Source organism: Quercus robur, chromosome 7 (genome assembly GCF_932294415.1).
Source record: "Quercus robur chromosome 7, dhQueRobu3.1, whole genome shotgun sequence".
Classification (NCBI taxonomy): Eukaryota; Viridiplantae; Streptophyta; class Magnoliopsida; order Fagales; family Fagaceae; genus Quercus; species Quercus robur.
Genome location: NC_065540.1, coordinates 22,594,958 through 22,622,656, shown reverse-complemented (window position 1 = coordinate 22,622,656; position 27,699 = coordinate 22,594,958). Strand labels below are relative to the sequence as shown.

Sequence of the window (27,699 nt, the reverse complement as noted above, 5' to 3'; positions counted from 1 at the left end):
AAAAAATTGATTACAATATGACTATGCGTTATTTATTTATTTAAATAACTGTGCAATTTGGACAAGTATTAAACTGTATTACGCTACTATTAACCAAAAAAGATGAACATATTAATTATATTGCAATCTTAATCAATGAAAAAAATAGTATTAAATTTGACAAACTGTTCAATTTGGATAAGATTGCAATATAATTAATATGTTTATAGATTACTTAGAGATAGTAGTTATATTTAGTTCTTACTCTTTTTTTTTTTTTGTGTCTTTTTTTAGGGTGACATATCAACAATTTTGTTGAATTGCATAGTGGGCACATTGGATGAATTTGGGTGAGAAACATTACAAAAACTATTGTATGATTCCAAGCTCACATAAAGTAGTGGTCATCTATCAGGTGGTTGTTAATGACTCTTTCTTGTATATAAGAAAAAAAATTTATCCTACCTATGCCTATATTTCTCAATTTGTGTAATTATATGTTGGATTCAATTTATTGTTTTTTGAAATATTAATGTACAGTTTAGCTTTATTTTTCTCAATCGCATCTCTTCCATATGAAATTAATTAATTATTCCTAACAATTTTCGTGCCTTTCACTACAACTTCTTTTCATTTTTTTCAAGAAAATAAATTTTAAAAATTAATGATATTATTGCCCACGTGAGAGACTTCCCATAATCACAATCTTATTAAATTATTTAAATTAAAACTATTTAATTTTTTTTAGGCATTTGAAACTTTTGTTATGGATGCGTACTTAATGGCTACATATTATGATTAAGTGGCTACCTTTTATGATTTAAAAAAAAAAAAAAAAAAAAAAAAAAAAAACCTAGCCTCTAAGCACATGTTCACACGTGTGCTTAGAGGCTTTTTTATTTTTTGAGTAAATTTTAATAATTTGCATATATTATAAATTGGGATTACTATTTTTTTCAATTACAAAAATACCTAAGTGTGTGATGAGTGTTATGCGTGGAGAAAGGTTAATAATTTTAATATTTGGTACAAATGCATGACACTCATCACACTCCTAGATATTTTTGTAATTGAAAAAAATAGTAATCTCAATTTATAATATATGCAAATTATTAAAATTTAATCAAAAAATAGAAAAGCCTATAAGCACGCACGTGAACGCATGCTTAAAGGCTAGTAGATAATAAAAGAGATCAGAAAGAACCGTTTGTTTGATATTTTGTAACTACTAAAACAAAACGTCATATTTTTAAATAAGGCAATTGAAAAATCAACTGCATTAAGAATAGCATTGAACAATTCACATAAACTACTAAACCGAAATGGCACTTTTTTTTGGGGTGTTTAAAAATGTGAGTGTGGCATTAATTTTTGTGGTCATGTGGCACAATAAGGAGTGGTTAACAAAAAGTCAAATATTTCGACTATTAGTTATTATATGGATGTATGTATATAGATTATATAATTTTCTCACATTATTAATAGTATTTTCTCATGATTTATATAAGAGGAGGAAGTATGACACTATTGTATTATTAGAATATTGTATAATTTTGTTCGATGTTTGTTGGAAATTTTAAGAGATGTCGTTCACTTAAAAAAGATATAATGACCATTGGATTTATTGTTGCATTTATACAAAGCTCTAAGGCAAGTGTCCTTTAGTCCATAATTTTAGTGAGTGTCATTTCATAAAACCTTAAAAGCTGTTGATTTAATTTTTTCTTAATAAATTTTATGAAAAAATACAATAAAAATGAGCATTTTATAAAATTATAAAATATATAATCACAGAAAGGGTCTTTTAAAAAATAAAAAAATAAAAAATTTGTTCAATCATAGAGATATTGACTTTTTCACTTGATTGGTTTAATTAAAGAACTAGCTTAATTTCTTTTGCTAAATAAAGAACTAGCTTAGCTTTTTTTGCTAAATAAAGAACGCTTAGTTGAACATGCATTTTCAAGGGAAGGAGATAAAGCTGCGTTTTATTATTCATTATTAATCATTATACGCCCAATGTATATCTATCATGCATTAACAGTGCAGCTGAACCTAGGATTGAACTAAAAAATAAATAGCTGAATTCCAGTTGAGTCGTGTCAGAATCTTCCTCTGTTTGGTTTGGTAAAAAAAAAAAAAAAAAACCAGAAAAGAAAAAAACAATGGCTTTCTCTTACTGGTTATCTCGTCTACGTTCCTCATCAAAGAGCTTCTTCTACTCCAATCTTCAAACCTCACATTTCCACAATCTCAAAACTCCAAAACCACACACCACCACGCCTATCTTTCACTCCCATACCTCAAAAAACCCATCGCTAGCTTTGCTTCCTGCGGCCCTTGCTGTCGCACTCTCAGCTGGATCACTTGCCCTTCAATCCCAATCTAACCCTTCATTCTGTGATGCTTCTAATCTCGATTCTGCCAGGTGGGTTTCTCTCATATTTGAAATATATATATATATATATATATATATATATATATATTCTTGATTGGTTAGGAAAACAAGGTTTTAGTTGATAATGGGTTTTGATTTTTTTTTTCTTTTTATAAACAGAGGTGTCAGCATTGTGGGCAAAGGTAGCACTGAGTTTGTGGTGAAGGGTTTTCACAAGGAACTTCCTCAAAAGCTTATTGATGAATTGAAGGCTATCTGTCAAGTATTATATATCATTGTTTCTTCTATATTGAATCATTGATTGCTGAGAATCTTTGAAAATTTAGTTAATTGTTGTGTGTGGTTGGTTAATGATACTATATTATTTGGGCAGGATAACATGACTATGGATTATGATGAGAGGTATATCCATGGAAAACCACAAAACAGCTTTCACAAAGCAGTCAATATTCCTGATGTCATTGTTTTTCCTAGGTGAGACTTATATATTCACCATTTGGTTTACTATTTCTAGCTACATCAGATGTGATGTTCATTTTTGCAATTTTAACAGCAAGATGTGGCAATTTTTGTGGTCATGCAATTCAGGTTTGATGTGCTTGTATGGCAATGAAATATTGGTTGGATAGTGAAAGCCATGGTATGATGGTACTTGTGTAATAAGGATTAAGGAATAGAAGTTCGATCACATGAAAGTTAATCATGTCCCTCCTTATACCATGTGTGTGAACTTTTGCTTAAATTTTATGAGTTTCCTGTGTGAGATATTTTAATATGACTAGAAAATATGTCACAGGTGTTTGCATACTGACGTAGTACAACCAGAACAAAATTGAAACAACAATAAAATAAAGAAATATGACCTAGGAGTCAACACCTAGGCCTTGCTTAGAGTCAGCACCAAGCGAGGAAACTACTAGGAGTCAGTACCTAGGGTGGACCTAGAGTCTGCACCTAGGGTGGACCTGGAGTCAGCACCAGACCAAAGAAAGACCAAATGACCATTTTTTCATTCATCAAAATATCAACTACTTCTTCAAGGAGTACAATAGGTTGCTTATAAAGAATTGCTAAACTCTAATTCTAATTGGCTAGGAAACCCTAATTGTCTTATTACAAAAATAACCTTACTTCCAAATTAAAAGACTAATAGCCCAATAAACTAATAGGACCTAAAATATAAAAATACAATTGATTTGCAAACATAAATAATACTAAATAATAAACTTCTTGTGTCTCCCGCATCATTCTCCTCTAGTTGGAGAAAACTCAACCTCGAGTTCTAAAGCATTGAAGGATTAGGATGTTGACAAGTAACACTTGCTTCAAGTTTGGAATCACCTTAAGGAGTATAGAGAAAAGAAAAACCTTGAATTCCACCATGTCAAACGCTTCTGGAATAACAAAATCAATGTGTGGAATCAACATAATCTTATCTTGAACCATTGGAAGCACTGTGTTATCCACTTTCTCCACTTTAGCAAACTGTTTGTCTTCATGCACCATGGAAGATTGATCAAAAGCAGATTCATTAGCTTCCAATATCACATCATGTGCACCCTCTAACACAATACTCTCTTTAGACACTATCTCTTCACCTTGCTGCTCTTCAATAGATTCATTTCCTTGCATGCATGTTAAAGTAACACTTGTCGAGGCATGTACGTCTGTGTCAACATTAGGCTTTGGTATTGCTGGAGGATTCTCCACGACCAAGATATCATCATCAATGTTGTCTTCTATTGGGGCAGCAATAAGTTCATTGTGATCAAGTATCCTTGGTTTCCCAATTGAATCGGTTTGAATCTTCTTTTGCTTCATCTGAGCAATCCTGTCTTGAACATCTTTCATAAGCTTTACAGATAATTCCTTTAATTCCTTGATAGATAATTCCTTGATAGATTGTTCAAAAGTGTGCTGAGAACATGAAATGGGATGAGAATCCTATTTGCTTTAACTTGAAAAGTATCACACTGAGATTGTGATAGATACTTAACTCGAAGGTATGGTGATAAATACTCATTACAAAGTTTTTCTTTCGTATCTTCCCACAGACTAATGGTAGGTTCATAATTTAGATAGCAGAAATATTCAAGATTCTTCCAAAGCATTTGTTCTCCACCTTTTAATTTCAACTTTGTATATCTAACCTTTTTGTTATCTACAAAATTTGCTTACTCAAAGAATTGCTCCATCCCATTCATTCAGTAGACAAAATCCCGTGAATTAGTTTTACAACCGTCAAAATAAAGTGATTCAGATATTGCCATAATAACCCAATGAACAAGAATCTTATGGAGTGATGTTTACTAGGCTGATCATATTGTGGGCATTTTTTTTTATGGGGTAGTTGGGTCAGATAAATGCTGGGTTGAAGTGGAGGTGGGACCTATGGTTTTAATTGAACTGAATAGGCTGGGTTAGATGACAAGTTTGAGCTTCTGAAATACTTTTTTTTTTTGGGTATCGTGTCAGGAAATGGTGGGTTAATGTAGTTCTCAAGGGAAACAAAAACTGCCAAGAGCATTTTAGAATCAAGCAGTAGAATACATGAGTCCGGTTGGGTTGAGGAGTTTTTTGATTCAACTAATCATGGTGGGTTAAAAAAGTTCAACCCAATCCATATGGGTCGGATCGGATCGGGTCGGGTCGAATTAAACCCATGAGTTGAACTCTTTTTTTACTACTATTGTTATTAAATTGAGCAAAAAAAATATATATATCACACTTGCTATCTAAATTGATAAACAAAATATACATTAATTATCCAACTGAGCTGTTTCTTCTAAAAACCGACTCAACCCGTCGGGTTGGGTTGAATCAAATTGGATTTGGCGGGTTGGCAGGTTTTTGCACACCCTACCCCTAGAAACAAGTGTGCTTGAGTAAAAGTTAAGACAAAAAAAATTCTAGGGGACAAATTACCTTTTAGATGGGGTGGAGGGGTTGCTGGTGGACTTGCTACGGCACGTCGGCGAGCAAGTGATGGTCATGGCAGCGCGAGACAAGGATGGAAGGGATCGAAGCTGCTGGCGGTGAGTCGCTGCAACTGGGGCTTGCGAGTCTGTATAGCGGTAGTCACGGCGGCAAGCGAGAACCGATGGAGGTGGATCTCCGGCGCGCGAGGAAGACCAAAAATTGATCAACCAGGGTCAGCGGTGATAGAAATTCTCTGTCTTCGTGGTTGCAACTTGGATCCGTGGCCGTGGGGTTGGGGTATTGGAGTGATTGGGATGTTTGTGTCAAATTGTCAATGGTGTCGATATGGTGGTGGTGCTGGCAGGATATTTTTTGTGGGGTCTTCTAGTGGTGGTAAAAAGCAACGGTGATTGGGATTTCCTATTGGGTTGTGACGGTGGTTCAACTTTTTTTTATTTTTTGGTTTTGGATTGACTGTGCTGATGCTTCAAACAGATCGGTGTTTGCTCTTATATCAAAATTGATGCAGGACAACCAAAACAAAATTGAAACAATAATAAAATAAAGAAACATGGCCTAAAAGTAAGCATTTAAGTCTTGCCTGGAGTCAGTACTAAGCAGAGAAACTACTAAGAGTCAGCATTAAAACTAATAGGACCTAAAACATAAAAATACAATTGACTTATAAACATAAATAATAATGAATAATAAACTTTTTGTGTCTCCCGCATCACATACTATGTATACGTGACACTGGGAAACATTGTCAAAAAAGATGCTATTTGTTCTTTTTGAACTAAGTATTATAATTTTGTAGCTTTCTCACAGCGTGGCCAAATTATAAATTGCAGGTCGGAGGATGAAGTTTCCAAGATAGTTAAATCATGTGACACGCATAAGGTCTGAATTTTTCCTCATCTTTAAATTGATAATGATGCCTTACATGCATTTCTTTTGAAGATAGAGCTTAATGGGCCAACATGTTTTAGCTCATATGGCACTTCCTCCCCTTGTGAGTGCAAGGTTGAGGGAGAGGTCCTAGGATGCATGGACATAGACACGGGTACGATACAGTAGCACGAGCAATTTCTAAAAAATTATAACATGAAATTGCCGGTATGACACCAGTACGACACGGGTATGACACTCTAAATGAAGTGTCTATACTTCCTAGGCGAGGTCTTGAGTTCAAGATCCCATAGGGTGCATGTCTAACATACCAATAAAGGAAGGATAGAGCTTAATAGCTAGTAAAGTTTTGGGAATGTGGAACTAAAAATATAGTGGCTAGAATTTCTCTTGCGTACTGTAAAAATAGGAAATTTACTAATAAATAGATCCACAGTTGATGATATAGATTGTTCGCTTGCTAGTTCATGAAAAATAATATTAACCTTTTCAAGAAAGTACCAAAGTTGTTTGCTTTTCATTCACAAGCAGGTCCCAATTGTACCATATGGTGGAGCTACATCACTTGAGGGTCACATCTTGTCTCCAAATGGAGGTGTTTGCATTGACATGTCGATGATGAATGTATGTACTGATCTTTTTGTATTTTATAAGAGTAGGCTTTCCTGAGCTTTTGTTTTATGAAATTAAAACTTCACTTTATTTAGAACTGTAACTTACATTTTTTTAGGGTTAATTACATTTTGGGAACCAGTATGCGCTGAGTTTAGTTGAACAACTTGTGGTTAAAAAAAAAAAAAAAAAAAAAAAATTTCAACTTGAGGTCTAGGTCAATTTTCTGTCAGAACTTGCACATGCAGATCAGTCTTCGAAAAAATGTGACAGTTCACCCACCTATGATTTAGAAAAGTGCCTCTTTATCTACACGTGGTTTAAAAGAAGGCACTTTACCTACTTATGTGTTTGTGTTTTAAATTTTTGGTTGGACTGTTATATTTATTGACATAATTTTAAATATGCTAATGGGGCGGGTCTGAATTGGGTAAAGTGTCACTTGTGAAACCACATGTTGGCAAATCAAACTCACCATGCAAGTAAAAAAAATGTAATTAGCCTTAATTTTCACGATTCTGTTTCTTATATCTATGGGTAAAGAACTAATATTTTTCTTTGCTTACAACTTTGTTTGAGAATTATGCAAGAGGTGTACCTTCTTATATTTTAAATAAAATGAGGCAGATCAGCCTCAACTGTCTTCTTTGGTCCTGCTGCCTACTTTTGCTACCATCATGAACTGCCTGCCTTATCTTGTGTGTAAATATATGTATGTATGAATGTACATATTACTTAATAGAATTCATTCTTAGGTAGAGCCGACACTGCATTTATCATGAACGTTTTTGAATGGATAATGGGTCTACTGATATTAAAAAAAATTCACTCTGTGGAGTCTGGAGCATATTTTGTCTTCCTTTGATGTCAATTCCTTCAGTTTAAAATTAAATGCATACTCTAGTATTGTATCTTTCTTATCTTGTTGAAAAATGAGTAGTTTGTATTGTGTCATGGTTTTTGGTTATTATTGCATTATTTGTTCAAATGTAGAGTATTAAAGCGTTACATATTGAGGACATGGATGTGGTTGTTGAACCTGGGATTGGATGGATGGAGCTGAATGAATACCTGGAGCCTTATGGTCTATTCTTTCCCCTTGATCCAGGTTAGTTTATGATGCACCATTCTTCTAATGTTTTCAATAATAGATATCTGGGGTGCATTTTTCTTTCAACTCATAGTTGAAATGCTAACTGAAATTTTTCACATCAAGATAGTGTTATAGTATGTCAAATGTGTATGCCTTAGAACTGCGCATTTTGAATGTGCTGTTGAATGAAATCATTCTGTCAGAAGCTGAGATAAATTGCAAGTCCTACAAAACATTCCTCTAGTAAATGCTATTTAGTAGGTTTGTGCTAATTCGTATATAACTTTGGTGGTATCCTACTTGACATCCTGTGGAAAGAGTCTTCACATTGGCATTGCTTCCTGAAATGGTATTTGGCATACATTGAAAATTGTGAGTTTGAAATTGCAAGAAAATGATAAAGATAAGTTTCTTTATAACATAATAGAAAATTTCATGCAATATTTATGAGCATCTAGCTTTTCTCCTTTTTGTATAGAATTACAATGTGATATCTTGGCTATGTTAGGTCTTATATTTGAATCTTTCTAGAATAATTAAAAAGACATTTGAAGTATAGCAGCAATTAAGTTATTATAAATCTGGACTTAAGGCTGAACCAAGGAGGCAAGTAGTACATTCTTAGTACTTAAAATGAGGATACAATTAGCCTAATTTAAACTAAAAAGAAATACTAATAGCCTAATAACATACTAATAACCTAGTAAACTAACATGACTCTTATTGTTGAACCATAAAGTCTTTGGTATTATGGCACCACCTAGCTTAAGTATTATGCTTTTAGAAGCTCTGTTATATCAGAGATGCTACTTAAAACTGTGAAATTTGGGCAGGTTCTTGGTGTTACCGCTTAGAAGATTACCATTTTATGCGTAAAAAGCTTAAACAGCCCATTTTGTGAAAAGAATTCTCTGCTTTTAGTTTTTCCATATCATTTATGACCAGTGTAGTGTGAAAGTCACTCTGATAAACTTCATTTTTCAATAAATGCACCTGGTGTGTTTAGTTGTGTTCTCAAGTGATTTTGTAATTTGGATTTTCATATGCTTAAAACTTCTTGACTAACAGGGCCTGGTGCAACCATTGGGGGTATGTGTGCAACCCGGTGTTCTGGTTCATTAGCTGTGAGGTAGTAGCTATTCTTTCTCAATTGTAAATTTTCATATTAGCAGATAATATTGATACTTACATTTTTTTGAAAAGAAAATGTATGTTAATATATGCAAGTGTTGCCCTAGTAAAGATTCAAAAATTTGATCACTTGATGGTGTAACATTTTTATACTTGTTTTCATTTTCTCAATCTTAGTAGTACCATTTGCTTGAATATGCTTGTTTAAGTTTTAAACTGCAAATATTTCTATAAGAGTGTCTACTAGATTTTGAACCTTAGTCTAAGTAGCACAGACACTTCAAAAGCCCTGCTGTGTCAGTGTCAACACATAAGGAAACTCTTGCATGCATATCCTCATTATGACATTATCTTGGTAGTAAAATACCGAAAAAGAATTCCTTTAATTTTATATATATACACACACACACACACATATATATAGTATTCCCACTGAGTCGTGTCCTAATTTTTTAAGAATTGACACATAGCCGTGTCTTGTGTCACGTCATGTGTCGTGTCGTGTCCGTGTCCATGCTTCATAGACCTTAGTGTTCCCCTCTACTCATATTTTGAACCAAGGAAACTCTTAATCTTATAACAATGGGTGAAGACTCCTTCCTCCTTCCCCCCCCCCCCCCCCCCCTCAAAAAAAAAAAAAAAACACCCCTATGTGAGCAAAAAGAAGAAACCTTTGACAATTGATCAAGTTTTTTTTATGTTGAATTGGATTTGTTCGTACTATCCCTTGAAAGAAAAATAATTTTGCTTTCTTGCTGGAAGTGTTTTTGGATTCAATGCTAGTGTTAAGTGTGTAGATCTGACCCTACAAGGACTATGTAGGCCATTTTCCATTATTATCGAAAACCTAATGGTCTTTCTTAATGAAATCATTCAAGTGTGCCAGTGTCAAAACTTGAGGAAAGCATTAGTCATATCTACGCTATACCTCAAAAGGGCTATTCACTATTGAAACTCATTGTAATCTCTTATATATCCCAAATCAACCTACTACATGTTTGATATAGGACTTAGCACATGCCTGCATGATAGATTTAGACTCTAAATATACACAAATCCGCATAATAGGGAGCTTTACAATCTCCTTCCATTTAAATCTTCAATGTCCTCATTAGTGCATTGCCTTGTAGTGCCTCTGAGCCACTTGGTTGTACAACATGGTTGTGATGTCATTTGTCATGAGCTGGGGCAAGAGCTAACATCTGTGCTATATTGCAAAAGTACTAGTCATAATTGAAGCTCTCCATAATTGCTTGTTTAGCCAGATCAACCTAGTACATGCTTGAAGTGGTACTTAACATGCCCCTGCAACACCTTCACACACACAAATCCACACAATCTGGGGAATTAAAGTTGGCAACCAAGTGCAGACCTAGCTCCACTAGAAAGTATTATTCTATATGTGATTAATATTTGTACAGAATACCATATAACTTGGTTCTAAAGGATATGCTCTTTTTTTCTTAATAGATTATCATACTTTCTGTGGGATGCTTGCCATGTAATTTGGTTTTATTATTTACTTTTGTAACTCTTTGATTCAAGACTTGAGTTGTTTCACCCTGTCCAATGCTGACAGTAATTTGTGGATACTGGATCCTTTCCTCTATGTTTTCTTATCTTTTGGCAGTGATGGATGTATAATCTCAAAATTGTAGGCGACTCTCATATAACAGTCTATGATCAAAGCATTATGCATTACTTATTTGCCTTTTTAAAGAATAATATATTTTCTGTCTTTTAGTAGGTCCAGGAGTGGCCACTGTTGGTAATGGGTCCACTTAATAAACATGCATCTACTTCTATCAGTTCATTCTTATTATCTGTCTAAAGGATCAATCAAGTTTAGCAATCTGGTGCATAACCATTTGGCGATTAGAATCTTTTTATTTACCTTTCTTATCTTTTGTCTTTGTAAACTTGAATTTTAATTGTAAAATTTATTCTGGTAACCTAGATGCTTCTCTATCTACATTAAATTTTGTCTAAATAACATAAATAAAAATATATTCTAGAAATAATTTCAGTGGTCTAATTTAATATTGGATCTAATGATTCTATTTTTAACATGTAGGTATGGAACCATGCGTGATAATGTCATCAGTCTCAAGGTTTGTTATAAAATTCTGATGTCTAATTCAGCTCCCAAAAGCTGTATTTCTTATGTTGTTTTTGTTCCAGGTAGTTCTTGCCAATGGAGATATTATCAAGACGGCATCTCGTGCTCGAAAGAGTGCTGCAGGGTTTGTTCTCTTATCTATGTCAATCTATGATTTGATATATTTTCTTTTCTCTGATTATCTTTTTTTTCCCTTATTTTTTGTTGTTTTTGTTTTGAGTAGTAGTTTCAAAAAATAAATGAGGAAGTTGGTGGGATAAAAATGCAACTGTTAACCAGGCATGCTGTTAACGTTGTAAAAGTTGTATATTTTAGGTATGATCTGACCCGCTTGGTGATTGGAAGTGAAGGAACTCTGGGTGTAATAACAGAAGTCACTCTTCGGCTTCAGAAAATTCCACAGCATTCAGTGGTACTTTGACCTTTTCTTTTTCTGAAGGTTTTTCCTCTTAAAATTATTTCTACTTTGCTACTATTGTTCTTGTCTTGTGATGGTTGGATTTAAATCTTGATTATATAGTTGTCTCGTTACGCAGCCATGATAAGATATATATTTGAATCTTATTATTATTTCTCATTTGAACGTATCTTAAAGTTATTTCTGATCCTTGCCATATTAAGCCCAGGGCTTGTGTGGAGACTTATCGACTTGTGGGTTTTAAACTTAATTGCCATCTTCTCATGTTTCCTATTTCCATGAAATAAGCTGAAGGATGAGGAATACATGAAATCTTAGAAAAAAGCTTACGCTAAAAAGAAATTGCATTTTATGAGAATTTGAACCATCACAGAATTGATGGTATTTAAAAGTGATCAAACTAGTTTAATGATGTCAGAGAAGATCTCTTGGTTGTCTCAACATCTTTAGAGGTTTGTCTCACATTTTTTCACTGTAAAACACTGTGGTTCTTGCCACGCTGTTTCTACAAATTTGGTATAAGATAATCATCAAAACATTTGCTTGTGTTCTTTAGCATATTCTCAATAGCTACTGCAAGCACCTGTGTTTGAAGTGTTCTTAATGGCTATAAACAAGTACTCACTAGTGATAATTCTGTCATGTGGTAGTTAGTATGGTTGATTGAGGTTTATCCGGGTTTGTCATTTCTAGGGTAAATTAAAATATCTTCTTCCATTTAAATATAGAAAATCTTTGTTTGAATGAACATTGGCATCTTTCTTTATACAACTTCTATATGATATTGTTATTCTTATATTCTTTTTTTATTTTTTTGCACAGGAGATTCTATTAGTTATTTATTCTTGCAATCTATATTAACTCCTTTGGTTTTATATTTGTTAGAAGTATGTGGTTAAATGATTAAATTTACCATATCCCAATAGCTTAAGATTTTGGGACAATCGGTAATTTAATATAGTATTAAAGCAGGAGATCTTGATTTCGATCCTTGTCTTCACTCTATCTCCCATTTAAAATGTTAAATTCTCATGTGTTGGGCCTCCCATTTATTAAGGGGAAGTTTAAGCGCACATGTTAGAAGGAGTGTTAGAATTATGGTTAAGTGACTAAATTCACCATTTCTTAATGTTAAGTGACATAGGACAAGGGGGAACAACAAAAATCTGATTTAGAAAACCAGGGGCAGATCTGGTATAGCTTGGGTTTTGAAGAATTAGGGTTAGGTTTTGGTGGGGAATAGGCTAGAAAACAAGAGGGATAATAGGGTTTCCAAATGGGACAAGGATTAGTAGGGTTTGGGGATGAAACAAAGGAAAACAATCAAGGTTTCGGTGGTTGTTCCTGATCCGTGATCAGTGATCGTGAATAGTAAAATTAAAGAAAATAGATAAATTCTAGAAATCATGCCTAGACTTCCTAAGCATCACACCTAGGGTTCCTTAGCATCACATCTCGGAGAAGGTTGCATCACACAAGCCATAAAAGAAAGCATAGCTCTTAAATTCTGAAAACATTCATTAATAATCAACTCAATAGAAAATACTACAACTCTTTATATAGAAGACTAATACCTAATCCTAGTTGAACTAGGATTTCTTAAAACTCTAATAAGACTTGGACTTGGACTCCTTAGGCTTTACTAATAAACCCAAACTAAATAACCAAGCTTAAAATAGAACTAAAGTAAGACTCAATAGATTATAAGCACAGCTCATTCTAGAATATTAGGAAATTACAAAATTGTCCCTGATACATAAAATATAGGAAATTTGTCTTCTCACTACCTCCTACATCATTAAGTTTTTGGGACAATAGATAATTTGACAATATTAATGCTTTGCTTATATGCAATTTGAATTCAACAATATTGCAGGTTGCAATGTGTAATTTCCCTTCAATTAAGGATGCAGCAGATGTTGCTATAGCCACGATGAAGTCTGGTATACAGGTGGGTCTTTAGCTGCAAATTTTGTTCTAATTATCAATTCCTTCATAAATATTCTTTTTATAATTGTTAGGTGTCAAGGGTGGAGCTAATGGATGAGGTTCAAGTGAAGGCTATCAATATTGCAAATGGAAAAGATTTGCCTGAAATTCCAACTTTAATGTTTGAGTTTATAGGGACAGGTAAATGGGATCCTTGTTCTCTCAATATTTTCTGTTTTTATTTATTTTTGGCTAAATGCAATTTCAAATTGAAACAACCTTTATCATTTAGCTTGCTGCACTTACTAATTGTACACCTGGAAGCCTTTCCTTAATATTAAGACAATTTTAGAATTTGTCTACTTGTACTTGTGGTGGGTTAAGGTTTAGGAGGATTTGTGGATCTAGGGTTTAATAAGAAGGGTCTTGTAGGGAAGAGAAAAGATTTTATTTAGGGTTGAAAAGAGGTAACGATAAATGGAAATCAAATTTCTCCACAATCTTTGAATTCTATGCATGAACAATACTCGTGAGTAGTGATGGAATATCAAAGAGAGAGAGAGAAAGGAGGAAAATAACAATAAGGTCAACGTGCCTCAATATGCAAACACAAATATTGTATTGATCAACTCCATCTACTTTATTGAGCTCATTTGGCACAATTATATACAAGGACTCATTCTTGTACTAGTAGTATTAAGAACTCCTTGCTTGACTAGTAGACTAAAAACCTAATAAGGTTATGACTAATAGGGAAAAATGACCTCTCCTAAGGTTTACTAAAATTACATTGACCTCCCTTACTTTTCAAAATAAAGTACACTTACGTCCCCTATAAATTACTTGGAACATTTTGTCACAATGTCACCCAGAAAGCTGCCAGAAATCACAAAACCATATAAATTGGATTGCTAGATATTCAAAAGAAAGGAAAGTAGAGCAAAAAAGAAGAATAGAATGGTGATGGTGGGTTGGGAGGGTAAAATAGAAATTTTATTTGGAAGTGAGGGTGAAAGCATAAATTTTTCAATCTGTAATAGAATCTAACGGTGTTAAGCTGTAGGGGAGATGGGTGTAGTTTTTTTAACAAGGGAGATTTATGTACAATTTGAAACAAGGGGGGAGGTCAGTGCAATTTTCTCTAACCAATAAAAGGCTAACTTGGACTCAAAGAAAATAAAACTTAAGATACATAGGATCTCCTAGAAAATTCTAGACTCAACTAAACAACCAAAATTCCCTTAATTCGCTGGGTTGCAAAAAAAATTACGGTTTGCCCTTTTGAATACAAAATCAACCAGAAATCTTTTAAAAACCCAAATTTAAAAACTGTTTTAACCCCAGGACATAAGTAATTAGACCTTTAAAATCCCACAACTTTTATGTCAATTGGATAGCTCACATGGGCTAAACAAATTAATCTTTGATGATTGCATCATTCTCCCCCAGTGGAAAAAAAAAAAAAAAAAAAAAAAAAAAAAAAAAAAAAAAAAAAAAAAAAAAAAAACTTGACCTTGAGCTTCATAGTGTTGAAGTATAAGAACCTTCAAACTTGAAACTTGCACCAATTCTATATCACCTTAAGAAGCATTGAGGATAATTAATTTTTCTTTACCACCATATCATCAAATTCTTATGGAATAATAAAATCAATGCTTAGAAGGTTTTACAACTTAAATCCATCTTGAATTGCTCCTTAGCAGTAACACATATCTTCATTGGTCCTGACTTTTCCACGGTCAACCTCGTGCCCACCTTGCTCCTTTATGGTCTTTATTGTCTATGAAATGCATTATTTTGGGTGTTCTTGAAATTCGACATGTGGTGAATTTTAAAGCTGGATTTCTCTCTTTTAGTGTCACACCTTGATGCGTTAAACCAATGCTTGCTTGAGGTTGTGGCAGAAAATTTGCAATGCTGCATATATTAGATTTTGATGGGGAACAGCTGTGATGTTTGCCAAAATAGTGACTGCTATCTTATCCAAAGTTTGTCACATAGTAGACAATCTTTTTAACATTGCTTCTATGGAACAGACCATTTCATTCAATTGTTTTAAATTTTTCTTGGTTTCCACAAAATTTTGAGAAAAGCCTGAGACTTTGAAAATAGTTCTGCATTTTTTACCACCATCTTGAATGCGAAATTTCGTCAAGCAGTTGGTAGAAAATTTTAGCAAAGAACTTGTGATAGGATTTTGGTTCTGTTACAAAATTGACAGAGGACAAATTGGAGAATTTTTCTACATGTGCTTTTGGTGGGTTAAGGTTTAGGAGGATTTAGGGATTAATGGTTTAGAAAGAAGGGTTTTGTAGGAAAGAGAAAAGATTTGATTTAGGGTTGAAAAGAGGTAAAAGGAAACGAAAATTGAATTTCTCCACAATTTGTGAATAGTGCATGTGAACATGTCCTGTGAATAGTGCCCTTGAGAGAGAGAGAGAGAGAAGAAAAGAACAATAAAACCAACATGCCTCAATTCTCACCCAATATTTTACTGATCAACTTCATCTATTTTTTGAGTACAATGAGCGCAAATACATATAAGCTTCATTCTTGTATTTAGGACTAGTAGTTTTACTAATGAACTAAACAACCTAATAAGGTAGTGACTAATAAAAGACTAACTTGAACTCAATGAAATACTACCTTAAATACGTAGAATCTCCTAGAAAATTCTAGACTCAACTAAACTATCAAATACCCTTAATTCACAAGATTGCGTAAATTACAATATTTTCCGTTTTAATATAAAATTGACCATAAGTTTTTCAATATAAATGAATATTAAAAAATGTTTCAACCCTAGGACACATATAACTAGACCTCTAAAATCATTTGACCTTTACTTCAATTGGACTGCAAACATGGATTCCATGAAATAAATCTTAGTTAGACAAATTTGCAAAGTAGTCATTGAATCAATTTAATCATCCACGACTGCATCACAGAACCAACATGATTTGATGATTGATGTGTTTGAATCAGTATTAACTACAGAAATTGATGTTATACAGGAGGTAATTAGTTTATGTTAGTAATCACTAGTAAGAACAAATAGTATTGTCATTATGACACAGGCTCTAAATCAAACCCCCCCCCCCCCCCCCCCCCCCACAAGTGCCCCCTAAAAAGAGGAAATTATCCTGAGCAAAATGATCCTTGTTTCATTATTCTGGAAAAATGCATCACCATTTCCCATAGAAAGCTACACCTATGCCATCTTCTTCATTACCTTTTTTTGATTCCTAATTTATTTCTTGATTACTATTATTTAGAGGCTTATGCACGTGAGCAAACACAAATTGTTCAGAAGATTGCTGCAGAGCACAATGGCTCAGATTTTGTTTTTGCAGAAGATCCTGAAGCTAAAAAGGAGCTTTGGAAGGTAGTGGTTACTCAGTTGATGTTCAGTGAGTGGCATTTTGTTATATCTCTTTCTTCATGTTGACTTATAAAACCCCATACTTCAGAAAACTCACCATGGAACTAATTATTTTATCAAAATAATACATTGTCAGAATTCAGGTATTACTACAAGTTTGGCTGTTTACTGCAAATAGAAGTTGTGGCTGTTTCATTCGATTCCTTACATGAACCTGTCTCACACTACACTGCTCCACTGCTTTAATTTTATGTCTAAATTAGATAATGTTTCATGTATAATGTTTCTATTAGGAATTGTGGATTATAGATTCAAGCATGCATTGGTGCCCCTGTCTCCCAACTGCTTTACATCCATAAAATTTTGCAACAGAGAGTAAGACCTTGCTAATGTATATATAGAGAGAGAGAGAGTTAAGGAAACTGTTGAAAACTAGAATTACTTTCCAAGGAATATTATTCATATATAATTTTGAGCTTTTGGCTGCCATCTATATTTTCTGTAGTATTACTTTATACTTTGGAATGTCAAAACAGTATTCTTTGTTTTGTTTGGAAGAGACATACCCGCATAAAGGTGAGACTTGACTTTACCCTATGTTTGGATTGGGAGAGATGGAGGGAGAGGAGAGGGGAGTAGAGGGGGAGGTGGCTGGAAATTCCAGCCACCTCCCCCTTCCTCCCCTTCCATTCCAAACAGACCCTTAATAGATAGATCTTACGCTCAATTTTACCTGTTAGTGCATGCATGCATGCACATAGATATATGGACATGCACAGTGCATTTAGATGTCTCTTAAGTTGCATAAATGCAAACCTGAAACCTCACCAAAACATACAAGAGATCAGGTTGATTTCCATAACTCTCAGATCAAAACCCAAGCGACCTGTATGGTTATGTTGAATTAGTATGATATTGGTTTTTAACTCAAACTGCAGCTTGTTTTCCTAATTATTCTCAGTTAGATCCATTTATTTATTCTGTTTGATAAGGTCTCTCTGTTCAGAGGTTTTATCCTAATGGTTCTCATTGCCATTCTCCATATTTTCTAACTCAAAGTTTTAATGACATGAAGTTAAGGAAGGAGGCACTATGGGCTTGCTTTGCAATGAAACCAAATTTTGAGGCAATGTGTACGGTCAGTTGATATCAAGGGATTTTAGTTACAGTTTTAATTGCTTCCTTATACTCTCAAGGACCCTCTTTGCTTTTTGTTTGTTTTAGTTCTATAACTTTTGATTTTTGCAGGATGTATGTGTTCCTCTCTCACACCTTGCAGAATTGATATCAAGGTCCAAACAAGAGCTGGATGCATCACCACTGGTCTGGTATGTCTGTTCAGAATGGCTCTCTCTTTTTCTGGACAATAAGTTAAATTAGAGCATTTTGTGTTCCTGTAGTAATGTGGTTAGTCAAATGACTGGTTCTCACAATACATATGCCTCTGTTCCTATTAACAGCACGGCTCTTGCTCATGCTGGTGATGGAAATTTCCACACGAATATTCTGTTTGACCCTAACATTGAAGAACACCGGCGGGAAGCAGAGAGACTTAACAAATTTATGGTCCTTACTGCATTGTCAATGGAAGGTATGCACTCTAATCTTTAACAAACTTACCGAATCCTTTTTAACGACGAATGTCATGGTTACCTGTAACATTAATTATTCTATAAAGGCTCTTTGTCTGTGGTGATTCATAATCCCATAGTGCTTATCTTTCATACGTTCATCTAGTATTTCTGCATACATGCAGTAATCTGAAGTTAATTTTATCTTTAGCGGTTTCCATTCTGAAAAATTAGAACATGACCTGAAAAGGCAAGTTGTGATGCTAATGAATGGTTTCTTTGACAACTAAGCAGGTACATGTACTGGTGAACATGGTGTTGGCACAGGGAAAGTGAAGGTAACTCATTCAAATCTTTAGACATGTAGGCCATTTAATACAATACTCAGAGGCAACTTCTAAAATGCATTGGTTATCAACTTCAGTATCATGCCTATATTTTGATATCTAAAACAATGAGTGTGCTCTCAATTTCATGCTTTGGCACTTCCCTAGCTGGCCAATGGCATGGTTATTAGGATAAATGGGACAATTAATTAAGAAAGTATATCCAGAAAGGATAGCTTTCACCATGATAATTTAATAAATTACAGTATTGATGCTACATAGATTGGTCTTCCTTCAGAAGGTAAATTTTACACTATGAGGACCATGGCAAGACAAAATATTTATGATGCTTCTCATTTTGGTTGGTGTTTTATCCTGAGATGACCTCAGTATACATAAGTTACCGGGATTGGCCACCCAAATTCAAAGACAAATGCCCTGTTCGGTGTTATTTGACAATGTAGACTGTTTTGATTGGATTCTTTACATTTCCTCTTTTCAGTATCTTGAGAAAGAACTTGGAGTGGAGGCTTTGAGGACAATGAAAAGAATAAAAGCTACTTTAGATCCCAACAATATTATGAATCCAGGGAAGATTATTCCTCCTCACATTTGTTTCTAAAGAGCTCACCCTTCTTTGCTCGCACTAATATGCATGTCCACGCCTACCTTGTCACATGCGTGCACATCCTATCTATACATTTCAAATGTTGTACCTATAGGGCTATAAAATCTTCACTGTATATTATGGGCAATAATGGGTCATGAACTTGGTCAATGGCTATTGCATTAGGCCTTTCATAGTGTACCTCTTGTTCTCCTGCTATTTCTTTCTTCTTCTTCTGTTTTTTTTTTTTTTTTTTGGTTGTTGTTGTTGTATTGACAAAGGAAATTTAAAAATTTCTAGTTTTAATAATTTTGCTCCCTTCTTTGGACCTTAAATATATGTTGAAGAATAGTTTTATGTGTGTTGTGTGCGCGTGTTGAAGGGAAAGACCCCATCTGCTTGGATGGAGATGAGAAAGAGAAGTAAAGTGATTTTTGTGCCATTCTGAGTCCACTTATCTTTTTGTGGTTTTTCTCTCCGATTTATCCTTGAGAGGTTTGTCACACAATGGAAATGACCTCTAGATTAGTATTTCAGTAGCTGGAATTTGGTACAGCAAGGAACTTGATTCAGATTAGTTGGATTAGATTCAAGCCAAGCCTGAGTCTTATGAGTTAAATAATCAGCTGCCCAAAATCCTATCCAACCCAACCTCCTGGCAAAATTGGTCTCCAATCCACACCTGCTAACCCGTCCAAACCCAAAAGATAAAAATGGGTATAGGTAAGGGCTTTTCGGACCCATGAAAAATGGGTCAACTTGAACTCGACTAACCAAAACACTGGATTGAGTCATGTCGACTGTAGGTAGGACCGTAAACGAGCCGAACTTTGTCGAATTGTGCATGTTCCAACTTGGCTTGTCAAGAAAAGTCAAAAGCTCAAACTTGGCTTGAGCTCGTGACAAGCCTAAAAATCATGTTTGAGCTTGAGCTTGTGGGAAAGTCAAAAAGCTTGGACTTGACTTGGCTTGATTAATTAGTCAAGCCAAGCTCAAGCTTAATATCAAATTCAAACTCAAGCTCAAATTAAGCTTTTGAGCTTGAAATCTAAGAAAATTATATTATCAAATGCTTAAATCTCTAAAATTAAGAAGGAAAAAAAAAATTGTATACCCATTTGATCATATGTCTGGTTCTACTTATGATTAGCCATTATTTAAATTAAAAATTTACATAATTAAATTCATTCATTCATCCTTCCTTGTCCACGGTTTTAGCAATTGTTCGAAATTCAATTTTTACATTCACATTAGTTGGCAAAAAATTAAAAAAATACTTGTTAGTAACTATTAGTAATAAGAAAATACTAGCATGTTTCATTACTTTACATTAGATAATTGATGGGGAAGGATCATATGTGGTTCACTAAATTAATTAATTTATTTTTAAATGTAACTAAAGTCTAAAAAGGAAAAAAAAAAAAATTGAGGTAATGGATAGTGGTCCCATGTTAGCCATGTCATTGTTAAGATATGTGTAATGAGTATATTTAGCTAATATATATATAATTATAAATGAGTCTATACTTGAATTTGTTTTGTATCAAGTCATATAGCTCAAGAGCTTGTTTGTGAATAAATATTTTTGTTTGGGCTCAGCTTGTTTATTAAACGAACCTAAAACTAAGGTTTAAACTTGACTTATTTATAAACAAACAAACATGAACGAGCTTTTTATTAAGCCGAGCTCGAGTTGTTCATAATTGGCTTGGTTCATTTACAGTCCTAACTGCAGGTCAAGCAAGCTAAAACTATTTTTAGGGGGGAAAACATATAATTTATCTTTTTTTTTTTTTCTCACTTTGCTAACAAAAGGAAAGAAAGTCTACCGTAAAGAAAAAATGGCAAGAAGCTTCAATTACTTTTTTATTTTACTTTATTTATTACTTTTCACACCAAATTTTCTTTAGTCTTCTATGTTACATAAAAATCGCTAAAAAATTATTATGTAAAACTATTTCTTGACCAATACAAACTCATATACTAGTTATAATTTATATTCTATACATATTATGTTACAATTTCTAAAATATTTGTTTCTCTTGTTTTTTTTTTTTTTTTTTAACTCTTACAATTACATTTTTTCTTTACATTTCATCTTTATCTTCATTACTCTCGTTAGGATTAGTAAAATATTTCCAACCCATCCCAAACCTAACCTACTGCGCTTTTGTCCCAAGTAGGTTTTTCTCATCCTAAAGAGGAGACAAGGTGGGGATGGGGTCACAAGACACCCATGATCCAATCCCGCATTAGCCATTGCCATCCTTATTTAGGAGTTGGAATAGGATAAGAGTTGATGATGTTTTATCTTTACAAATTAGGATTGCCTTGTATGCTTCAGTTAAAGGCTATTTATAGAGGTGTAGCACGTGGTTGTGGTGGGGGTCGTATCAGCTTAGTATCAGAGCCAACCATCATGTCGAGTAATCCAACGTATCTCATTGAGTATGGGATCAAATGAGTTGTGGCTTTGTGGTTGGATCTCGGAGGGGTGACCTAAAAGCTAGATTAAAATGTCTTATTAAGTCATTGAATAACTGATAGGTGAGTGGAGTCACTAAAAAAGAGAAAGGGCTACTATCAAGTCAGTGTTGATAGAGTGAGCTATCATAGATGTCGATTGCAGAGTGTGGTGGTATGTTATGATCCTAGTGTCCCATATGTTTTAAGTGTAAGTTTGACCATATGTTTTGGGCAACCTTCCCATATAAGCTGGTTTGCGAGAGTGAGTTCTACCGATGGGTTTGTATCAATATCAAATGAAAGCATCTTGTTAGAAACTGAAATGCATTAAATGTCCAACAAAACAATTTTTCTAGTAAATGATATTTAATTGGATTGTGTTGATTCGTATAAACTTTGGCGGTGTCCTACTTGACATGCTGGGGAAATAGGCTTTACACTGGTATTGCTTCCAGAAATGGCAAGAAAATGGTAAAGCTAAGTTGCTTTATTACATAATAGAAAATTTTCAAGCAATCTTTATCTTTCCTCCTATGTAATTTCTGTATAGAATTACAAAGTGATATTTGAATTCCTTGGAATTGGCTACATTAGGTCTTTTTTTTTTTTTTTATTATTCTTTCTAGAATAATAAAAAAGATATTTGAAGTATTGCAATAATTTAGTTATTATAAATCTCAACTTAAGGCTGAACCAAGGAGGCAAGTAATACATTCTTAGCAATACTAACCTAGTGGCATACTAACAGCCTAATAAGCTAACATGATTGTTATTGTTGAACCATAAAGTCTTCAATATTGTGACACCACATAGCTTAAGTATTTTGCTTCTAAAAGCTCTACTATATCTGAGAAGCTACTTAAAATTGTAAAATTGGGCTAGGTGCTTGATGTTGTCAATTAAAAGGTTAAAATTTTATACAAAAATGCTTAAACAGCCCATTTTGTGAATATAATTCTCTGCTTTTAGTTTTTCCGTATCATTTATGACCAATTTAGGGTGATAGTAACTCTCTAGTATGTTCTAATATACTTCATTTTTCAATAAATGCACCTGTTGTATTACTTGTGTTTTAAAGTCATTTTTGCAATTTTAGATTTCCATATACTTAAAAAAATTACTAACAGAGTATGGTGCAACTATTGGTGTATGTGTGCTACACGTTGCTCTAGTTCTTTAGCTGTCAGGTAGTAGCTCTACTTTTTTAGCTGTAAATCTTTTCATATTTAGCAAACAATGTTGATACATACATTTTTTGAAGGTATGTTAGTATATGCAGAAGCCACCCCCAAGTAACCATTGATCCTTGATATGCAGAATTGGATTTGCTCTTACTTTCCCCCACTGCTTTAAATAAATAAATGAATAAAGAAAGAAGGAAAACTAAAGATTGTGTTTAGGATTTGTTTTGATTTCTAGAAGAAGAATGTATTTTGGTTTTCTTGTTGGAGGTGTTTCTGGTTTCCATACCAATGTTAAGCTTGTAGATTTGACCCTACGCTCTTGCCTTCGAATAAATAGATGTTACCAAGATATCTGCCGGGTGTCCTCTCCTATCTTCTTCTAAATAGTAAGTACACAAGATAATGAACATCATAAAGGCATATCTCAGAACAACCTCAATAAGCATGGGCTACTTACACAAGATTGCCTAACCTGCATCACAGCATTCTCGCGTGTCTGCAACTAGTTGAACACATCGCCATCCGCCGTACCAAAAATTTTGAAACATCCTGTAAATGCCCAATCCGTAGTGCATTGACTGAAGGCAGTGAGATTGCCTATGCTTTAGCAATAAAATCCTTCCCAAACCAAACAACAGCAACTTTGACTCCGGGAAGGATTTTACTACAAAAATTGTAGACGATCTCCTTGCTTTCGGTCAATGTACCGCATTTCTTGGATTTTTCAGACTTTTTGGTACGGCAGATGATGGATATGTTCAGCAGTTCGTTGAACGCGAGAACGCTGGACCCGAGAACCGTTATGTTCATTATGTTACGTACTCACTATTTTTTTTTTTTTTTTTGGGTAAAATACTATTTTGGTTTCTAAATTAGCTAAAAGTTTGTTTTTTGTCCCTAAACTTTAAAAAATTCTTTTTTAATTCCTAAACTTTGTAAAGAATTTTTTCAATAGTTTCAAGACAAAAATCGGGATGAAAAAAAAACTTTTTTCAACAGTTTAAGGATGAAAAACAAACTTTTGGTAAAATTTAAAGACATAAATAAAACATTTTTCAATATTTTAGGGATGAAAGATGAACTTTAATAGTTTAGGGATGAAAAATGAACTTCTTAAAGTTTTGGGATGAAAACTAAACTTTTGATAAATTTGGGGACCAAAATAGCATTTTACTTTCTTTTTTTTGGTTATAATTCTTGATTTGGCCAAGTTAGTACTATTTTAGAAGAAAATGGGAGAGAGCACCTTGCGGAAATCTAGGTTTTCTTTACCTACTCCTGCCACAAATTGATTATAAATCCGACAACTCTTTTCAGTTGTTTCTATTTAGTCTCACATCTCAGACCTGTTACTATTTAAAATATTTAAAAGTTGAAGATAAAAAATAAAATTAAAAAGATTTGGAGAAAGATTCCGAGAGGCAAAATGAATGGGTAGTTGAAGATGGTGGCAAAGTGAGGTGGCTGGAGGAATGCAGACTTAGGAGCAAAAATTTAAATACTATGAAGTATGAAATGCTGTTTGTTTGACCTTACATAATGCAAAATTAAAGACTGGATGAGTAATCTATCGAAAAAAAGAAAAGAGTGGATGATTAAGAAACTAAGAATGATATATATATATCTCTCATCTCTGTCATATATATAAAAGTTTTTGGCTTTATATTACCATTAACATAATATATAAATAATTGATTATCATATTAAAAAGGTGATAAATACAAAATTTAGGAGATAACTGCTAAAAATATGATAGTTAAGATATGTGTTCCCAACATGTAATGCTTGGAATGCTAATGTGAATTACTTAAAGTCTCAAACCAAGGTAAAAATAGCCAAATACCATGTTTTGGCAAAATTTGTGGCAAACTAGTACTGTTTCAGAAATATTTAGCAATCTACCACTTTTTTAATATTCGAGTTTCTCAAAATCAAGTTCTAAATAGTACTCGAGTTCCTAGGTGAGTCACTAGCGTGGCACTGCTGACTTGAAATTTGGGTAATTAAAAAAGCAATATGGTACTCGATATTATAAAAATCGAGTACTTCTTTATAGTACTCGAGCTTCACAAAGTCGAGTACCTTGTTTTTCTTTCCTTTTTTCCTACTTTTTGCATCTTACTGACCTGGAATTTTGCATCTTACTGACTTCCTAACAAGGTTTAAGGCTGGCCAGTAGTTCTTTATAGTAACTCGTGTTTGTGCACTTAAACATTCAACAATAGTGATGATAAGGTGGTCATCTTGTTGAATATTATGAATGAGTTACTAGGCACCAAAATTAAGAAAATAGAATTGGATAAGTGACACAAAATTAGACAATAGTTATACACTAATTTGAATTCTAATTGTACTTCAATTTTAATGAAGTATATGACATGGAACTAAAATTATTTGATTTTGAGAATTTTATTTTTGTATGTAATTATACATTTTATCAAAATTAACACCATATTGTTGATAACAATGTTCAAGTTTTATAAAGTTGATTTTTTTTTTTTTGGGTATATATATAAGAGAAAAACGTTTTATTTATATTTTGTTAAGAGTCTTATAATTCAGTAAAATTACTTATTTTTGTTTATATGAAAAACCATAGTTCAAATTCCTATTTTTATTATTGCAACTATCAAATTATAATATAAAAAAACATATTATATTCTTATTATAATAGAATATTTTTTTATCTCGTAGTCTAATTAATTGGAATAACATAAAATAGAACCCGAACTTTATTCTCCATTTGAATTTTGAATAAGCATGTATGCTCACCTTCTGGTGACAAAGCAAATCTACGTTTCCAACTTTTTCTAGAAACTTTAACTTGAAGCTAGTAACTTGAAGCTAGTCACAATACGCACGGCATGGCAACAATATTTGGGAGCGTTTGTTTCATACGTACTAACATCTTTTTAATCATCAATTTGCTGAGTTTGCATAAACAACAAAAAATAAAGCTACTTTTTTTTCTTCAATTTCAACCTCTGCTTTCGTTTATTCCAAGATTTCTTGCTAATATATGTTCGATTAATTTAAAATTTAAACTTTGTCATCCATTCTAATGGACCCATCAATCCTGATTCTAAACTTATTGAATTAATAAAAAAAAGATTTAAAAAAAATTATGTCGCTGTTAACCCCTAATGCTTATTTTGCTATGCAAATTGTAAGATCTAGACAGAATGGAGATTTAACATTTAAGTCATTTACTTGGTCTCTTTCTTAAAATGCTCTGGTGCAGGTTGGAGTATATATAAAAGCAGTGCACATGTTAGAACTGGATATGCTCTTGAAAAGAAGGTAAAGAATTATAAGCCTCCTTTCTTTGTATAAGAACACGTTATCATTATTGACCCTTGAAAGTTCTTACCGGTGCAAAGACTATTGGAAGGAGAGACTAACTGAAGAACGTGCTGAGATGTTGACTCAATCTAAGTTGTATTGGGGTACACATGCCAGGAATGCAATTGGGTATTGACTGTGTGGTTTATCTGATAAAACAATAAAATTCAAGTAGTAACTAAACAATTGTGGTGGATTTGGCTCTAGATTTGGAGCCTGGCGGCATCTTCAGACAGATTTACTTGTGAGCAGCTCGTGAAAATGACGTACTTTAACATTTGAGGAAGGCATCTATTTTGTGTGTATCTAACATGTAATAATGATTCGGTGTTCGATACATGATTTTGTGTGTATTTGACATGTAATAATGATTTGGTGTAATCTAAGAGGAAGACACTCCAATCTCCACCATCCCGGATTTTGTTTTGAATCCTCCTGGAGGAGAAGGGGCTTCTTCCTCTCACTCTGTTTCCTTTAAGTTGTTCTTCTTAATACAAATATTTCAGATATTCATACATAAATAAATAAGATTTGGTGTGAGCATGGTTTTCTTGGTTTGTTTCCCATTGGTCCTTTCAAAGAAATATGCTTATTTAACATGCGATTATAGTGCAATACGCTATTAGAGCCTCTTTCTCTCTCCCTTATGTGTATATGTGTTTACTTAAAAAAAAAAAAAAAAAAGACAAAACTTAAGTACAATACTTTAGGTGTTGTTACTTAGAATTCCCTTTTAAGATTCAACCATGTGGCTACTTAATTAAAAAATACACTTGAATCGCATGAGAAAAAATCCACATTAAAAAATACACTTAAATATTGTACCTAAGTCCTGCCCTAAAAAAGAAGTGTGCAATATGACGTGATCAACATGCCCTTGTAGATTTTGGTGCTTGACATGAGTGGACATGTAGAGTTCTTCTACCACCACAAACAAATTCACAACTTTTATCACAACTCTCCTACATGGCAAATTGTGACGGTTGTCTGACACTTTTATATGGGTCCACTACTTTTTATTCACCAATCTTAATCAATCAAGTGGGAGAGTTGTAGAAAATATTGTGCATGTTTTTTGGTATTAGATCGAGTAATGTTTTAACAAATTGGCCAAAACCCCAAACGTTGAGACAGGGCCGGCTCAACAGTAGATGCAAGAGATGCAACCGCCTAAGGCCCCCAAATAAAAGAAGGCCCCACTTGTAAAAAAAAATTTATATATATAATATATTTATTTATATATTTTAGTTAAAAAAAATTTTAAGTATTTTTATTGATCAATAAAATGCATTAAAAAAGCCCATTATATCCTAA

At 33.5% G+C, this 27,699-nt stretch overlaps 2 protein-coding genes across 4 annotated transcripts; one reads left to right on the top strand and one right to left on the bottom strand.

The window, feature by feature from the left end:
* Positions 1–2,017: 2,017 nt before the first annotated feature.
* On the top strand, positions 2,018–26,362 carry LOC126692783 (D-lactate dehydrogenase [cytochrome], mitochondrial-like). Of its 2 annotated transcripts, none has more exons than XM_050388548.1 (18): positions 2,018–2,407; positions 2,537–2,639; positions 2,751–2,851; positions 6,148–6,196; positions 6,737–6,829; positions 7,811–7,925; positions 8,979–9,039; positions 11,116–11,152; positions 11,223–11,284; positions 11,476–11,572; positions 13,455–13,529; positions 13,600–13,708; positions 16,783–16,892; positions 17,965–18,027; positions 18,138–18,217; positions 18,350–18,480; positions 18,755–18,798; positions 26,285–26,362. In XM_050388548.1, the coding sequence occupies exons 1-18, from the start codon at positions 2,145–2,147 to the stop codon at positions 26,345–26,347; spliced, it is 1,656 nt and encodes a 551-aa protein (XP_050244505.1). In that variant the 5' UTR covers positions 2,018–2,144; the 3' UTR covers positions 26,348–26,362. The 2 variants fall into 2 exon arrangements, with proteins under 2 accessions (XP_050244505.1, XP_050244504.1); XM_050388547.1 differs by lacking the exon at positions 26,285–26,362 and adding an exon at positions 19,289–19,711 and having other exon boundaries at positions 2,019–2,407.
* Positions 3,369–5,922, bottom strand: LOC126692785 (uncharacterized). Of its 2 annotated transcripts, none has more exons than XM_050388552.1 (2): positions 5,303–5,922; positions 3,369–4,208 (listed from the first exon to the last, which is right to left on the bottom strand). In XM_050388552.1, the coding sequence occupies exons 1-2, from the start codon at positions 5,368–5,370 to the stop codon at positions 3,647–3,649; spliced, it is 630 nt and encodes a 209-aa protein (XP_050244509.1). In that variant the 5' UTR covers positions 5,371–5,922; the 3' UTR covers positions 3,369–3,646. The 2 variants fall into 2 exon arrangements, with proteins under 2 accessions (XP_050244509.1, XP_050244510.1); XM_050388553.1 differs by having other exon boundaries at positions 3,369–4,294; positions 5,303–5,920.
* Positions 26,363–27,699: the final 1,337 nt, after the last annotated feature.

Coding starts and splice junctions, on each gene's coding strand:
- LOC126692783 (XM_050388547.1), top strand. CDS start 2,145: ATGGCTTTCTCTTACTGGTTATCTCGTCTACGTTCCTCATCAAAGAGC. Junction 2,640..2,750: donor AATTGAAGGCTATCTGTCAA/GTATTATATATC, acceptor TTATTTGGGCAG/GATAACATGACTATGGATTA. Junction 18,481..18,754: donor TACTGCATTGTCAATGGAAG/GTATGCACTCTA, acceptor ACAACTAAGCAG/GTACATGTACTGGTGAACAT.
- LOC126692785 (XM_050388552.1), bottom strand. CDS start 5,370: ATGACCATCACTTGCTCGCCGACGTGCCGTAGCAAGTCCACCAGCAAC. Junction 4,209..5,302: donor CCCTCCACCCCATCTAAAAG/GTAATTTGTCCC, acceptor TGTTCAAGACAG/GATTGCTCAGATGAAGCAAA.